Source organism: Mustela putorius, unplaced genomic scaffold (genome assembly GCF_011764305.1).
Source record: "Mustela putorius furo isolate JIRA1106 unplaced genomic scaffold, ASM1176430v1.1 tig00003836_pilon_pilon_pilon, whole genome shotgun sequence".
NCBI classification, from domain to species: domain Eukaryota; kingdom Metazoa; phylum Chordata; class Mammalia; order Carnivora; family Mustelidae; genus Mustela; species Mustela putorius.
In genome coordinates this window covers 33,418,128-33,435,544 of record NW_025421989.1, presented here as the reverse complement: position 1 = coordinate 33,435,544, position 17,417 = coordinate 33,418,128, and the positions used below count along the sequence as shown (strand labels likewise).

At 50.8% G+C, this 17,417-nt stretch overlaps 2 protein-coding genes across 3 annotated transcripts in view; both read left to right on the top strand.

Annotated features, from left to right (window-relative positions):
* The window catches only part of RPGR (retinitis pigmentosa GTPase regulator), an 84,076-nt gene extending 79,709 nt beyond the window's left edge, over positions 1–4,367 (top strand). The window contains exon 17 of the mRNA XM_045089451.1: positions 236–4,367. Within this exon, the coding sequence (XP_044945386.1) occupies positions 236–523 (288 nt within the window). The 3' untranslated portion in view covers positions 524–4,367. The remainder of the gene's footprint in view (positions 1–235) is intronic.
* A 4,609-nt stretch (positions 4,368–8,976) lies between these two features.
* The window catches only part of SRPX (sushi repeat containing protein X-linked), a 118,171-nt gene continuing 109,730 nt past the window's right edge, over positions 8,977–17,417 (top strand). For both annotated transcript variants that reach the window (XM_004754891.3, XM_004754890.3), the window contains exon 1: positions 8,977–9,194. In XM_004754891.3, the coding sequence (XP_004754948.1) occupies positions 9,119–9,194 (76 nt within the window). In that variant the 5' untranslated portion in view covers positions 8,977–9,118. The remainder of the gene's footprint in view (positions 9,195–17,417) is intronic.

The following is a 17,417-nucleotide window of genomic DNA, read 5'->3' as shown; positions in this document are numbered from 1 at the left end:
GCAGTGGAGTGCTACAGCCTTCCGCCAGGGGTCCGTTGTACCCCCGTCAAGGTTGGCAGCCTGAGAATCTTGGCGAGAATAAAGGGTGAAGGGGTCCGAACTACTTCTACAGAATCCTGCACAGACCCCACTGGGCCAAGGGCTGGGGTCCTCTTTGGGAAATCGGTATCATCATGGTTGGAAGCCTGTCCTCGAGGATGGTCTTTATGCAAAACACATTAACTCTCCTTTTCAGGTGCATAGCCTCTGGGACAGAAATCGATTGTTTCCTCATTACTACCTGCGAATCTTCCAGCCTCAGAAGTGTGCTGGCCGCCTGCTTCTCTGCTCCGAAGGGAAAGCAATGCCACAAACCACATTCCGACCCAGGGAGAGGGCTTTGAGGTCATGGGGCTCAATGCCATATAGGAAAGAGGTGATGCCAGGAGACCTAACTGATGTTTCCTCACTTGCTTGCATTTTTCTGTCAGCTTCTAGTCCTGGGTCGTGTTCCTTTGGGTATATTTCCACAGGTCCTATCTAGCAAGAGGGCGAGAACAAAGGCCTTCCCCTCTGAGACTCAGATGACCCCTGTCAGGACCTGTGAGCTGATGTTTGCTATGGCTTTCTTCCCTTTCCCCTGTTCCGCTTGTATATCCTCATTTTCCTGTTCTTGCTTTTTTATCTCCAGTGTTCTCGAGGCATGTATCTTCAGCTTCCACCTCCAGGCAAGCACATCCTCATGTCTCCTACTGAATCTCTGGTGGTCTTAGCAGTAGCCATCTCCACGTGGGCCTTCCCCCCGGGCTTAGCATGCTCAAAACCCACCGTATTTACCCTCTGCACTGGCTCCGTACCTGTGGCAGGGTGAGTCCAGGCAGAGAAGCAGAGTCAGTAGGGGAGCTGTGTTGCATACGACCGGTATGGATGGGGTACAGGAAATGCTCTTCCGCAATCGCAGGCGCTTGCTAAGCAGTGTCTGTATGGCTGTTGTCTCTGAGTCTGATGCTGGAGCTTGAGGTTCACAGAGGAGGTGGTAGAGAAGGCAAGCTGTGAAGTAGAGTGGGGAGACCAAGGTAGACTGGACCCCACAAGCTTGAGCTGGAACCCCATAGGGAAGGGCCATGACCTATGTCAGCTCCTGTTGCCTCTGACCTTGGTGATGAGGGTATCCAGCAGAAGCGGTGCTCTCTGTCAAGAGCTAAGCACATAACACGTGGCCTAGAACTCGGCTCCGTCTGAGGGAGGATGGGGGAGGGGCAGGGCGCTCGCAGGCCCAGCTGCTTCACGCCAGTGAGGCAAGTCAGCAAACCGGCAAGGTGGGAACCATGAAATGGCCACTGCTCCCCTTCCGGCCTCCAGATTCCCCAAGAATGTCCCCTGTGACAGACCCTAACTGGAAACAAACAAGAGAGTGAATTCTGGGAACTGTAGCTCAGCCTGGCCAAGTTGACTCATGACAAAGCCAATAAAATCCACCCCCAGTCAACTTAGCGTCCGTACACAATCTCCTCAAGGTAACTTAATCTCTGCAGAAGGACCGTATCGAAGTCCTACTTCTGCGTAGCATTATACAACTAAAAAAAAAAAAAAAATGGTAACTTTTTCCCCCGGAAGAGAATGCATTTTTTGTCCATTTTTGTCCTTGGGTGATGTGGATCCTTCTCCAAACTGGTTCACATTCTTCCACTGATACCGTATAACTTAAATCCTGAGCTCCTGAGTTCAAGTTTAGTACTAATACAGCTTACGTGAGATGAGAAGGGGATGGAAAAGAAAAAACAAAAATATCCAGTTAACGTATGTAGAGACATCAATATTCAAGAAAGGGAGAAATATTCATCACTCTTATGGTCCTTGTCTCTGCCATGGTCACAGGGTCCTCGCTGACCTTCACAGCTGTCTTCTTCCTACCTGCTAGCCTTGCGTATTCTTTTTGCTGTCAGCAGTTACCTCAGTGGCTGGTCGTGGCTCTTTGCTTGGTGGATGGAGTGACACAAGCTTTCATTCGAGAAGGTTCTGGGATACTAGCAGCCCGGCCTGCACTGGGTTGTTGTAGTTCTCTGTGGGCTTTAATCATAGGACACGGGCATAGCCAAAGCACCTGGAGGATTCCCTGCTTTCTAGATGTTCTCCTCATGCCCACTGTGTAGTCGTAGCAACCCGGCTTCTCCCTGGCGGTCAGGATCGATCACCGAGCCAGGTAGTCGGCCCCTTCTCTGCTCTTCATTCAGTGGCACAAGGCACCCAGAGTGCCCAGGCAGCGGTCTCTACTTCTTCTTGAGTGGGGTCATGGTTGGACCCCCTGGTGGGAGCATTCCTCTCTCTGGAACTGAGACCTCGAGACCCGCAGAGCCTACGCACCATCACAAGGATGAGAAGTAACGTGTTGCTAATGGATCACCAGAGGTAGCGCGGAGTAGTGGCCTTCCTGTTTTCACCCCTGGACTCACGGATGGTGAGTATTGGTAATGGGAGTCACAGCATGGTAGACTGGAGGCCGACTCGAAGCATGTACACATCCAGAAGGACTTCAGCCAACCCTGCAGCGCACTTAGCTGGTGTCTTCGAAAGGGTGCTGTCCCTCTAGCAAGCTGCTACAGGCTCATGGGGACATGGTAAGACCAGTGAAGTCCATGCACACACGCCCATGGCCTCACTCCCTTCGCCGTGAAGGCAGTACCCCGACGGGAGGCTATACCTGCGAAATACCAGGATGGCACAGAAGGGATTCTGTGGGGCTGTGGGCTGGTGATCTGGGCAGAAACCTGTGGCCAGGGGAGGAAAATCCATATCCCTTGTGACTGTCTATCCACACAATCAGGTAAACTAGTCAAAGTCCTGCCTTCTAGGGCTCCCCTCCACGCGGCCTCTCAAAGCTGTCAGAGAGTAGGGCTGCGGTGCGTGACGCGCTGCTCTGCCATCTCAGGTGGCCCTGAGGCACCACTCTCTGAGGCTTTTCTTCCTCAGTCACCCAGTCCTAGGGAATGTTCCATCAGGCCCAAGATGGAGACCGGAAGAGAGAAGGTCATGTAGTGCAAGTAGGAGCCATGGAACTTTGGGCCTCTACCTGATGCATCTCATGTGCCTTCTGTTTGGTGAGGGAGTGCTGCTCTGCACACCCAACTGCATGGCTTGGCCAGCTGGACAACACTCCATTCGCGACAGGCAGCTCAGATTCCATGGGAACTTGGTGATCTGTGGTCAAGCCTTCAGTCTCCAGTAATGCCAGTAGCAGACCAAAGTTTCTAGAAAGCAGAGTGAGAATCCCGAAGAGGCTGTAGAGACTTACTACAGAATTTTAAGGGTCAGGTTTTGCTTCACCCAGAGGAGGTTGCCAGAGACTTCAAGATGCTTCCTCATCTGCCGCTGCCACCTTGAGTATTGCTATATGTCCCGGGGCCTATGGCCCCAGTGGCAGGGTGTCCTGCATAGTGGGGTCTTTCGGCTTTCGGAGCCCGACTCAGAGCTAGCATTTCCTAGGTCCAGTTCATATGGTGCCTAACCAAAGATGGATTCTTTCCATCCGGCTTTGTTTGAACATTTTTTTGCGCAAGCTTGGTTGGCCTGCCTGGACCTGTGCTTGCCCCTCTAATCACGGAGGCTGGGGATAAAGTTCTACTCCTGACCCGGTCTGATTCCTGTACCCACACCTATGACCCAGATTTGGAGTGGCCGTGGCTGGCAGAACCCCCACCCCCAACTCCAGACCACGGAAGCAGTTCCCCAAATGAGGTTCTTCTGGGAATTCCCTTCCCGGAAGTGAAGTCCCTCCCCTCGGGGAGGGGCCCATTTGTGTGGAGAAGTCTCTGGGCCTATTTCAGAAGGATTGCTCTCCTGGTCCGCGTGCCAGAGCAGGCGGGGTCTGTCTTGGATCTTCATCATGAAAACCTGGTAGGCTTCGTGGAGGTAAAGGCCATAGCACCATGGGAGTCTGTGCTGTGCCTCAGCCCCAGGAGTTTCTCACGCTCCTGACAGGCCGCACTCAAGCTTACAGCAATTTTTCTAAATTGCCATTTATGTGTTCCTACCAATTTATGGCTCCCGAGTGTCTCCTGCTCCAGGTAAGCCCATCTCCGCCAGCACTGTATGGCTATGCCGGTCTTTCTGCATAGCAAAAGGTGACGATTTGCCCTGAAAATCCAGTGCTTCGTTGGGTCCGAGAAAAGGGACTGATTTTTCCACTTGGCCAGCTTTTTCTGGTTCTCAGGGCAGGAATGATCACTTCCTAGCATGTGGCAAGTGAACCCAAAAGCCGTTAATTATCTTTGTAAATCTCTGCGTTCTTTTATTTCTCAATTCGCAGTATGACCTCCGTTTCTACTTTCTAAAAGCATTTCCCTCGAATCTGTTACTGAATACGCCAAATAAATATATTCTAAAGTTGCTTTTCCCTTTCTTGGTAGCTTATTATTTTTATAAAAGAAATGATTTCCTTTGAATCTTTCGAACAGACATATTCCATTTCCCTTATGCTGCAGACATTTTTCATACTCTAGAGCCTGCGTTGTTTCGTTCTGAATATTTATCTTAGAAAGAGAAGAAATCTCTTGAAGCCAAGGTATTGTAAACAGATACTATTCTTGGACGGGCCTTTGCTTTTTGATCTTGATCTGGAACATTCTTACTTTAACCCTCTCCCCTCCAGATATTTAATAGTTAGTGGTCAGTAAAAGCCCAACGCGCCTTATCTTTCTGGCATTCCTTTAGCAGGATTTTCAAGAGATTGAGATCAAATCTCCTTGTCCTTGTCTCGAGTTCCCACAAACCTAGAGTGTCTACTGTAGTCTGTAGTTCGTACAGGAGCATAAAAGCTAAATCCACTGTCCCTGTGCTACTCGAAGTGTGCTTCCCAGAGCCATGCTGCTCTCTGGCTTTTTTTTTTTTTTTCCATTTTGTTTTTCTAGTGAGCCCTGTTTAGTGATTTTTACAAAAGCATTGATCGATGATGGATTCGAAAAATTTTTAAAAGATTTTATTTATTTATTTGACAGACAGAGATCACAAGTAGGCAGAGTAGTAGGCAGGCAGAGAGAGAGAGGAAGGGAAGCAGTCTCCCTGCTGAGCAGAGAACCCAATTCGGGGCTCGATCCCATGACCCTGAGATCATGACCTGAGCCGAAGGCAGAGGCTTTAACCCACTGAGCCACCCAGGTGCCCCTTGAAATCTTTTTAAAGATTTTTTTATCCACTTATTTGAGAGAAAGAGTGCGCAGAGCTTATGGGAGGGGGCAGAGGGAGAGGGAGAAGCAGGCTCCCCACTGAGCAGGGGGCCTGATGCGGGACTAGATCCCAGGACCCTGGGACCATCACCTGAGCTAAAGACAGACACTTAACCAACTGAGCCATCTAGGTGCCCCTGGACATTTTGTTTTATTTTATTTTGTTATTGTTTTAGTTTTTGGATTGGACATCTTAAAATAATGGTCCTTTACTACAGATGGTCTGGGAAGCATCGACGCAGGCTGCTTCACTTCAGAGTGGCTCCTCGACGTTGGGAAATGTCAGTCCATTTCCTGAGGTGCAGTGGGCCACCAGCTTTCCCCTCAAACTGCAGGCCCTTTACTTGGAAAAGAGGTGGAAAGAGAAGAGAAGAACTGGTTGGAAAGCCTAGGAGGACAAGGAGGAGTGGGGGAAATGGCAGGAGCACAGGCAGGGAAGGACCTTGAGTGACGTCCGTCCACAGGGAATCTGTCCTTCAGTAGGGAGGGAGGTGGCCGGCAGGTTCTCCTTCACTGGTCTCAGCTGACAAACGCAAGGCAGAAAGTGGGGGTGAGTTCTGGAATCCTCTTCTTTCTCCGCTGTGGGTCATCCTGCGTTGACTCAGGAGAATGTGGTGGTTAAGCCAAGCTCCTCGCCACTGCACAGAGTGGAAAGACACCTCCACACCCCCCACCAGGCTTTGATGTCTGTGTTCTCTTCTCCTCTCCTCTGGCACTTTGCCCAGCCTTCAGGAATGCTTCGGTGGACAGAAGAGGTGCTGTCAGCATGGCCCTGAGGGGCCCGGGAAATCTTTCTTTCTTCCTTTGGAAGCAGCTAGATTGTGCTCTCACGGGTTTTCCCTTGAAGCCATTTTCACCTCCTCTGTATCTGTGTGCTTGGTTTTTGAGGTCTAATGCAGCATGTCGTACTGATCCTTCTTTGCCGTTCAGCGTCTATACAGCATTCCTGCCCATACAGATGTTTGGAACCTGCTTCTTGGCTGCCTGTCTTGGTGTCTTACACCAACCGTGTCCTTTTTTTCAGTTCCTCAATTGTTATGTCCAGTGGGACAGGAATGAGATCAGAGCTCTGTGGCACCCCTTGAGTGACTTCTCTTCCTGTTTCCATGGACTCAGTACCCCATCTTCTGGGTTCTGGTTTGCCAGATTTATTCTACAAAACTGTCCTATTGTCTAGCAAGATATTGTGGGAGGAACTGATAACCTCTTTCCCTTCCCTTCCTCTGCCCCCATCTCATCTATCAGAGAGAGAGAAACCTGGAATAATAGTAGCAGTGTTGGGGTGCCTGGCTTAGTCAGTAGAGCGTGCAAATCTTGATCTCCGGTTCATGGGTTCAAGCCCCACATTGGGTGTGGAGCCTTCTTTAAAAAATAATAATAGTAGTAATAGTAAGAATAATAAAATCTGATTGGAGTTTGCTTTAGGGCAGCAAAGAGAAAAATTTTTTTTACCATAAAACTTGGTATAATCTTTTATTAATTTTAATTTCAGCATACTTAACATACAGTGTTGTATTAGTTTCAGGTGTACGATATAGTGATTCAACACTTTTCTACATTAGTGCTCATCATGGCAAGTGTGCTCTTGGGTCCCTGTCACCTATTTCTCCTGTCCCCCTACCCTTGTCCCCTCTGGTGACCATCTGTTTGTTCTCTATAGTTCAGAGTCTGTTTTTTGGTTTGTCTCTTTTTTTTTTTCCTTTGTTCATTTGTTTTGTTTCTTAAATTCCACATGTGAGTAAAATCATATGGTATTTGTTTTTCTCTGACAGCTCATTTTGCTTAGCCTTATACACGCAGAGAGGAAAACTCTTCAACACAGAGTGGTGTTTGCTGTAATTCAGCCAGACTCCGGTGCTAGGAGAGAGCCAGGGGTTCCTTCTCAGCCCTGTAATAGAACTTAGGCTGGTTTCTGTGAGGAGAGCTCGCTTCAGAAGTGGTGTGGTGAAGGAAGGCCACCGGGCAGGCTAACCTGGACCTGGAATTTGGGGTGCATATTCACCTCTGTTCATGAGCCCGGAACAGTTGTTCTCCCCTGGGGGCAAACTTTCCCCTGGGGCACACGTGACGTCTGGCAGTTTTTCATTGTCATGACTTGGAAGAGGAGGTGTTTCCCTGGCATCTGGTGCACAGGCAGCCACTCTCCCCAGCAAAATGGTGTCAGGCCCCAAATGTCAGTGGTGCCTAGGTTGAGAAATGCTGGTCCAGAATTTAGCCCATTTTAAAAACCTGCCCCACTGAACTTGGGGGAAGAAAAATATGCATCTGGCCAAACTCCAGGCCACCTCCCTAAAGATTCTAGTTTCATTGGTCTGGGGTCCAGCCCTGATGTGATGTTTTCATGAAGTGCCCACCCCTCCCCCTGGCCCTTTGTGGTTGGCCAGGGTTGAGAACCACTCGGAGGCCCAGGTGAGTCTGGTCTGACAGAGTCCACAGGTGAGGTGGCTCTCCCTCATTTTCTTGTGACTCAGGGTGTTATTGAAGGGTTGTTGGCTTCCTGAGCAGGGAGCAGCTGTGGAGAATCTCATTGGAGATGGAGAAAAGCACCTACCCCCACTAAGATGGAAGCTCAAGTCAGGGGCTTTTGTGAGAACTGGGATAAAAGAATTTGAAACCCTTCTGGATGGATGTTCCCAGGGCTTTTAGCCTAGCTAGTGGATGAGACTAGTGACCAAGGAGAAAGTTGCCCCTCCTCAATGTATGTGACCTTGCCTAGGTGCAGGGCTCCTTGACCCAGAGGTGGCTGGATTTCCGCTCCGACATCCCTCTTCCTCCAGGCACCTTTGCACAGTGCACAACCTGATGCAGCAGCCCTGATTGCAATTTGCCTTAGCTAAGACCCCCTTGGGGCAGGAAACAAGCCAGGTGCTAACTTGTGGGTTCACAACACAACAAAAACAAAACAAAAACTTTTGGGAAAGACTCAAAGAAGAAACCAGATCCCTCCTGCAGGCAGCCTAGAAACCCTATCCTGATGGCAGGCCACAGGTTGGAGGCTTTGGGCTTGTCCTGATGTCCTTGGAGGTGGTGGAGAACAACCCAGGAAATGGTGAAACGGGGCTGCAGAAAACTGCAACAGCTGCATTCCCAAGACTTGGGGTGAGACATGGGGAATTTTCTGTGCCTTGTGCCTGTCCATCAGCCGACCTGGAAAGAGAACCTCAAGCCCCATTCCAAACCCCATTCCAAACCGCAGTTCAGCAGGCTCCCCTTCCAGCCCTTGATTCATTCCCTTACAAGAGAGAAACAAAAAAGCTGTAGTATGGACGTTGGTGTCCTCAGAGCCGCACACCTAACTTCAAATCCCCTCTGTGCCCATAACGGTGAACTGGGCAAGTTTCCAAGCACCGGTGTCTTCTTGGGTAAAATGGGCATAATAGTACCGAACCTGAGACGGGGTCGTGAGGGTCAGGTCGGTGAACGCGGCCGTTAATAGCCAGGCCGCAGGGGCTATTGTGGACCCGACCGGTTGTCCCTTCACACAGAATGGCTCACGCGGCTCTCAGCACAGATGACAGCGTGGGGGGTCCGGGATCTGGGAGAAGGTTGGGCACCCGTGTGTGTAGTCGGGGTGCGCGGAATCAGAGAGCAGGAAAGTGTTTGGGGTCATCCGACGTGCTAGGGCACGTTCCTGGAGCTCTCCGGCCCTGGGGGGCCAGCCCCGCTTCCAGAAGAAGGGCTGGCAGCAAAGGAGGGGCTAGGTCGGAGCCCCAGACCGCGCCAGCGTCCGGGGGAGGCGGCGGAAGGAGGGCAGGCCCCAGGCGAGCCGGAGGGAGGGCGAGAGGGAGGAGTTTTCCAGCTGGGCTTCACCCGCTCGCTGCGCAGCCCCTCGGCCCGGTCTGTCTCCTCCGCCCCCTGAAGGCGCGCGGCGCAGCCGAGCCGGAGCCGAGCCCAGCCGAGCGAGCGCTGTGCGCGCCATGGGGAGCCCCGCACTCCGGGCCGCCCTGCTGCTGCTGCTGCTGCTGCGGGTCCCACCGAGCCGCGCCTTCCCAGGTAGGACCGGAGGCGGGGCAGTGTCCCCGGCCGGGAGCCCTTTGTCTGCCCGGGACTTGGCTTTGGCGGCCCCAGGGAGGGGACGGCGCGTAGCGGGCTCGCGTCTGGGCACCGGGGGGGGAGAGCCGGCTGTCGGCCCCACGCCGGGCGCCACGAGCCGCGGACCCTGTGGTCTGCGCTGCCGGGTGCCTGAGCGGACCCAGGTTAGCGCCCGAGACCACGAAGGGAAGTTTGGCGGCGGGCTAGTTTCTCCCCACCTGGAGTTGTGCCTGACACGGTGTCCCGCCGACACCTCGGCGCACCGCCGAGGCCCGGGGGGCGGGGGGCGGGCCCGCAGCTTGTCCTGGAAGAAGCCCCTACCCGCTCCCCTTGGAGGGGCCGGGCCACCCCTGGGGGCTGCAGGGCAAGCGCCGCGGGCGAGCAGCTCCCTGGGACGGCACAGGCTGGGGCCTCTCCCGCATCCCCCAACCCCCCCCCCCCCTGCTGGGGATTCCGAGAAAGTCTGCGCCTCTGGGAGAGAGGTGCCGGCAGAGAGTGGTCACTTGTGGCAGGCGCTCGGTTAGCCCCAAGGAACCGGGACTACAGGCCCGCGGCTCGGCGAGGCAGGGGGTGTGGCTTCTTGTTGCTCGGGGGCGTGGTCTCTAGCATCTAAGGGGCCCCAGGTAGTTATTCGGGGCTCTCTTGGTGTTGACAAAATCTTCCGATTTGGTGTTCACAAAATCTCTAGATTTGCCCTTTAAAAAAGCTTCAGCTGACTCCCTCATCTGGGAGTCTTTGGTCAGCAGGGGCTTCAGGAGAGCAGGACAACATGGATGCACCCCTATCCCCCAGCAATGGAAAAGAAATCCGGGGGTGCAGTTTAATTTAGTGCTAATGGGAAGGTGGGTGGTGTGGACTTGAGGGCGTGCAGACATTTGACTTTGCGCTCAACACTATGGGCAGTTTAAATCGGGGGTCCAAGGAATGAACCTACCAAGTTCTGGGTGGCGGTGGAGGGTTCCCAGGTAGTGGGGTACGAAGAGGTAGAGAAGGCTGCTGGAAATACTCCGCACAGCCCTAAATGAATGAATGACTCAAACAAGTGTGTAAAGTGATATATACAGCAACTGGGTTTTGAGCTGTTTGGTGGGAACGGATTCCAGGCAAAGTAGAAAGGAGACTTCATCCTCTGCCCCAGGCAAGTGCCATTCCCATGCTGCCCACTGCTGTTTAGGAGTTGGGTTACCGTGAACCAAGAGGGGAAGGGGAGGTCAGTACTGGACAGGGAGCAAGAGAGAAGTTGAGAAGCTGGAGACAGCCTTTCACGCTGAAGTCCCAGGCATCTCTGAGCTGCCTGTAAGTCTGCTGGAGCCTTTCTCAGCCAAGGGGCCTCTTCTCTTTTTCCATCTGAAATCCCTCTGCTCTCCTTTCTCCCAGCTTCTACCCTAATATAGTGTAGCTTGCTGCCAGGGCCCAGGCATCCACAGGAAAATGGGTGTGCCAGTTTGGGCACGCCTCTCTGTCTCTGGGGAACTGCCCCTGGCTAATTCAGCCAGCCAGCAGGCTGCCTCCTCTTGGGCCCCTCTCAGTGAGGTCTCTCAGGAAATGTGCTCTGCTGGGGCTTGGGAAGCCTGGGGAGGGGAAACTCTAGGCCAGTGGGTCCCAGGGCAAATCCCATCAGCAGAATTCACCCTAAGTGCTGGGTGACAGAGAGGGTTTGCAGATCATTTCAGAGGAACTACCTTAGCAACTGGACATTATGTCTCCAGTAAGAGAGAAGGTAAGAGGCCTGGAATCAGGAACCTCTAAAAGAGGGAGGCGGGGACAAAGGGCCCCATCACAACCACCACCATTATATAACTATCTGAGATTTAATAGCAAATCTGTCAGAGTGAGAGTAAATCATTCCCACTCCTAGAAGGTCTCTGGAGTTCTTCCATCTTTGAATTTGATGCAGCTTTTCTGGCATCGGATTCATTCTTTGCAGCCCAGCAAAGACACGGTGTCTACAAAAATCCACATGAAATGTATAGAAAGTTTGTAGCAAAGTTGTTTGTGTTTGATTGTGTTTGTATGGCTATAAGAGATAAAAGTTTTTATTCTGGTCTTTTTTGGAGCTTTTTTTTTTTTTTGAGGTATAGTTGACATTACATGTTAGTTTCAGGTGTATAACACAGTGACTTGCTATTTGTATACTTTGTGAAATGATCACCACCAGAAGTCTAGTTACCATCAGTCACCATATGTAGTTACAATTTTTTTTTCTTGTGTTGAAGACTTGGAAGATTTACTCTGAGTAACTTTCAAATATCTAATACAGTATTAATTAACTGTAATCACCATGGTGTACATTAGTACATCCGCATGGCTTATTTATTTTGTAACTGGAAGTTTGTACGTTTTGACCCCCTTTGCCCATTTTTCCCATTCCCCTACCCCCAGCTCTGTAACCACCAGTCTGTTCTCTGTATCTACGAGCTTGGGGTTTTTTGTTTTGTATTTCAAATTGTACATACAAGGGAAGTCAGATGGTGATTTATCTTTCTATCTGACTTACTTCACTTAGCATTATGTCCTCAAAGTTCCATGTTGTCCATTGCTAATGGCAAGATTCCTTTTTTTTATGCCTGAATAGTATTGTTGTGTATGTGTGTGTGTGTGTGTGTGTATCTACACCACATCTTCTTTAACCATTCATCTATCAGTGGACATGGGTTGCTTCCATATCTTGGCTATTATAAATAATGCTGCAAAGAACATGGGGATGCAGATATCTTTTTGAGTTAATGTTTTCATTTTCTTCGGATAAACACCCAGAAGTGGAATGAATGCTGGATCATATGGTAGCTCTGTTTTTAACTTTTGGGGGCACCTCCATACTGTTTTCCACAGTGGTGCCCCAGTCTGCATTCCCACCAACACAGCGCAGAGGGTTCCCTGGTCCCCACCTCCTGGCCTACGCTTGTTACTTCTTGTCTTTTTGATGATAGCTATTCTAACAGGTGTGAGGTGACAGCTCATTGTGGTTTTGATCTGCATTTCCATTTTTCTTCTGTGCTTAAATCAACTCTTAAAACCTCATTTACACCTGAGAGTTCAGAGGTTCACGCTACCTCATCCTGGAAGCAAAGCTGAAGATGAAGAATGAGCAAAGTGGGCCCCAAGAAAGGCTCCGTGAATCTTATCCTGGGAGAAAACTGGTGAGCAGGCGTGGTTTCACCAGTCAGGAAAACCCAGTGAGGTTTGTTCAAAGCCCAGCCAGACCACATGAGCCAGAGCCGTCCTCCGAAGTGCCACCTTCATAGATAAGTATTAGGAAGTGAACACCTGCCCCACAATCTACAATTAAAGTCTCTCCCGGGGCAGGCTAAGCTAGAAATTTCTCTTTGGAGTTAAAAGGTGTAAGGATATGAGAAAGTTCCTCTTCATTAAAAAAGGGGAATTAAAAAGCAGGGAGTCTGGGGAGAGCAGGACATTTTCATCGAGCATTTTCTTCACCGAGAAACTTGGAGTCCAGTCACAGCTTTGTGAACTCGAAGACACACTAGAAACTGTCCTTCAAGCACTGTCTTCAGACCTTCCGATCTCATCAGTTTTTACACCATAACTGAAATATAGGCCCTCTCTTTTCCATGGTTACCGTACCATTCTCGCTTACAGTCTCCCTTATTCTAATTCATTCTACTTTCTCTGGCCAGATACTGGTCTTTTTTTTTTTTATTTTAGAAGATTTTATTTATTTATCTGACAGAGATCACAAGCAGGCAGAGAGGCAGGCGGGGGGGCGGGGGGGGAAGCAGGCTCCCTGCTGAGCAGAGAGCCCGATGTGGGGCTCGATCCCAGGACTCTGGGATCATAACTGATACTGGTCTTTAAGTACAACTACTTTTACACCTACTCAAACACTGAGAGTGGCAGCTGCCTGTCCTCTGTCACGTTAACTAGAAAGTTCTCAGTTGTTTTCAGCGGACTACACAATTGCTTCCAGCCTAAATTTTCGGTCTTTCTCTCCTGGTTTCCTAAAATGTGGCCAAACAGACTACCTGTTTTCACAGAGCTTGAACCACATTTTCCCTCTTCTTGGCGATTGCTGCTTCCTGCACCTGGAATTCCTCCCTCCCTCCATCCCCCTGAACCCCAGCCACCTGCCCGCCCAAATTCCGCCCATCCTCCAGTGTCACCCTCTTTTGGATGAAACGTTTCCTTGATCCCTTAAATGGAAAGCTTCTGCCTTCTGTTAAACACCCACGGCACTCCATGTTTCTCTTGCAGTGTTTATGACATGTGTCGTACGGTACAATAATTTACACACTCCTGTATACTTCTAGATTCTGACTTCTGGAAGGTGGGTACTACCACATCTTCCCTTTCTTTGTATTCTGGGGCCTAGCCGAGCACCTGGAGCCAAGAGGGTGTTTGTGCTGGTCAAGTTACTGGCCCTGTAATGTGGCTGATGGGCCACTGGAAAGAAAGGAGCTGAGAGAATCATGCACGGGTCAACAGGGCTCTGTGCCACCATGAATCTCCATGCAGAGCGACTGTGGCTCGCTGGCCATAGAGGTTGCTTTTTCAGTCCCTGAACACCCTCTGCTTAAGCAATAACCTTCTCTGTTGGGGGCTGTAAGGCGAGAGACTTACTGCAGCCACAAGCTGGAGCGTACATTTATTATTTTTCTTGGCCTCTTTGCTATAGTAGTTGAACGCTTTCCTTAGTGAACGCAAATGTGTGCGCTCCATCAATTCCCCTTTCAGAGAACACAGCTTAAATGGGTAATTGAAAGTGAAGATTGAGTTTAAACAGAAGAAAGATTCCTTTTGCCAGGCTATCCCATAGTATGAACTTGTGGCAGCCAAGTTATGATGAATACCCAGGTTACAGACTCACTTCCAGCCGAGCGGCGTGAACGAGTTCCAGGTCCTGGGGAGTCGCTCACGCCGGCCCCTTCCTTAGGTTGGCCCTTGCGTGAGTTCTCGACTGTCAGCTTTTATGGGCCATTGTTTATGGGAGCCTTTTAAGCCCCAGTTCTTTTCTCTTGGATATTTGAAAGTAGTTCTGTAATGGAAACTTTTTTCTGCCTTTTTTAATGAAAACGGGGCTCTACCCAGAGACTTTTTCAAGCGGACACAGAATGATGGTGTGCTTGGGACAGCGGGGTGAAGAAACTGGGGAATTCCTTCTCTTGGTGTTTTCTCTCTTATGGCAAAGAGACAGGGGCTTATCTATGGGGGGAAATGATGTAGCAGCGGCGGGTCGACAGGCTCTGGGAGCCCAGAGAGCTGCCATTGCAGGCGCACTTGGCCTGGACGTTGGAGAATGATGTTCGTGGATGGCTGAGGCCCGTGACAGTGGCCCCCAGGCCCAAGAAAGGTTAGCAGAGGTCCGGGCACTTCCCTATGAACATCTGGAAATTGAAAAGAAAAATCCACGTGGGTGTTCTTTTTCTGGGGAGAAGGCCCTTCTCCCAATTCAGAACCACTACTCAACTAGAAGCTCTTCATGAATTGCATGAGCAAGCTGCCCTTAATGGACACAACATTGCACATGCCTAGTAAGATGAAATTGTCAGAGTAGGAAAACTGCGATGGAACCACTGAGCCGGGGGTCCCTCAGGTCGCGACCAGAGGTACATCTTCTCCTCCTCGCCTAAAAATCAACACCCAACAAAGCAGGCATAATCATAGATGGTAATTGCCTTCGGGCCTGGGTTGGCAACTCGTTGTACCCCTCGCTTAGCCCAGAGTCTGCGACCTGGAGGAGGATCTTTAGTCTGTATTCGTGGCTTAAAGAACCGACTAAAATAATTTATCGTGGCGGAGAACAAGGGTTCTGTTTCAAATATCCCTGTAGGATTTCACTGGAATTTCCAAGATGCTAATTCCCAGAGAAAAAGGAATGCACGACAGCAAAACATCAGAGGAAATTTGCACTGTCCTGAACAGGAGACCCCCTCTGGACAGGCGACGAGCCAAGGCATAGTTAATGGCTGGGGCTGTTGGATGTCACATCCCCCTGGGACACTATTCTGGGAGACTCAGAAACTCCTGGGAGACCCAGAGGCAGGATTTGCAGATCAAGGTTTAAGGCTAAAGCTTGTGCAAGAGAGAAGCCATTGGTAGCATTGCTGAGCTCCCAAGTTTTCCAGATGATAATTGGTTTCACCTGGACCTTACGATCCGCATGGCGCGTTCGACCCAGAAACCTCTGGAGTTTTCATTCCGGAGATGCATGATTCACTCGCCCGTAATCCTTAGCTCATACTGGATGTCTCTTTCTGCATTGTTCTCCAGGGAGAGGATAAATGGGCTTGGACCTAATGGCTTGGATTATCCCAGAGGTTTGGGGTTGTAAATTGAGTATCATGGTTTTAGAACTTTTTTATGAGTAATAGTCAGACAAATCCGAACACAGACTTGGGGGCAGATTTTCTGCCTTGGCCTGGAAATAGCATTGTGAGCTTTCTCCTGCCCCGCTTGTTCTTGCGGTGACCTGTCACGTGTTGGGTTCCAGGGGACCGGCCGCTGATTTCTCATGTCCCATTGCTGGCTGTCGGCAGCGTCTTCCCAGTTGTGCCTTGTGAGCATCTGTCTGTCCAACACCGACTGCATCCTGGGACCCTCTGACTGATGACTCTGGCTGGCCACTTACTGTGTGGGTGGCTGAGCTGAGTGACCGTGCCAGATCCAGGGATCCAGGAATGTTCAAAAACACTGGTTAATTTAGGGCCACAGGGTAAAGACTGAGCCAGGGTTTGGCAGGCCCACTGTGGAGTAGTGAGGAAGTGGTGGCGTGGCCACGTCCCCCACCTTCTGTGACTCTGCCCCCAGATTGGCCGTTGCATATAGGAACTCTGACAGACTTGTTGCCACTGACTCAGCATTCGTCAGACAAAAGCTCCGAGTCCTTTAAATACCCAGTGTTGAAATCCTGTTTCCACTTAGATTCCCATCTAGCTTTCCAAGGGGTGGAAACATACTCTTTCTCCATTAGTTACTCATGGATCTGAAGCCTCCGGCTATGTGAGCAGGTCCTGGGGTCTCTTGTCCCTTTCGTGTCCTCATGGTGGCTCTCAGCGTGTTCGTGGCACGAGAGCTGCCAGGAAGAATGCCTCCGGCCAGAGCTGACCCTGCTGGGCTTTCAGGCTCTGTGGAGATTCTCAGAGGAGTTTCTCATCCACATCCAGGCTCCCCTGCGTGGGCCACCTGGTCTCTGGAACCATGGGATATCCGACTGGGAGGGCCCGAGACGTAGCTCCTTGTGTCTTAGGGATGAGCCTCTGAGGCCCAGCGAGCTGGAGGGTGTTTGTCTAGGGTGACCGAGGGCATGAGAAGCACAGCTGGGTTTAGAGCTAAGTGGTGGCTCCAGAGCTCCCATCACTGTGCCCCGCCGCTGCTCTGGCCTTGCCCTGAATTCAGTCTTCGAGTGGCCACCCTGTGTGAGGCACCTGCCGGGCCCCGGGGGAGAGGGGCAGGCTGGAGCCAGTCACACGGCCTGTGCTTTCTGGGCTGGTCCCCGTGTATTTCGGCACTTGGCTGCCACGGCAGGCTCTCACGCCTGGGGGCGCTTGCGTGTTCCTCGAGGGCTGGGAGTCCCAGATGCTCCCTCTCTCCACCACTTGCTTTGAGTTCCCCAACTGATAGGTCACCATATTCTTTTTGTTTTTTTTTTTAAAGATTTTATTATTTATTTATTTATTTGACAGAGAGAAATCACAAGTAAGCAGAGAGGCAGGCAGAGAGAGGAGGAAGCAGGCTCCCTGCTGAGCAGAGAGCCCGATGCGGGGCTCGATCCCAGGACCCTGGGATCATGACCTGAGCTGAAGGCAGAGGCTTTAACCCACCGAGCCACCCAGGCTCCCCAGGTCACCATATTCTTAATGAGATCGAATTCATATCCCAGACCATTCACCCATGGAAACTAATGTGGTGATTTTCAGTGTGTTCACAGAGTTGTGTATCCATCAGCACAATTTTAGAACGTTTTCATTCTCCCCAAAAGAAACCCTGTGCCCCTTAGCCATCATTCCCCACCCCTGACACCCGAGCTCTAGGCAACCGTTGGCCTGTTCTCTGTCACTACACATTTACCCACTTGTTACATTCTGTATAAGGGGAATCGTGCAATATTTGTCCTTTTGTGCCTGGCGACTTTCACGGAGAGTCATGTTTTCAAAGCCCATCCGTGTTGAGGCAGGTATCACTCACTACTTGATTCCTTTGTACGGTTGAAGTCTATTCTACTGCGTG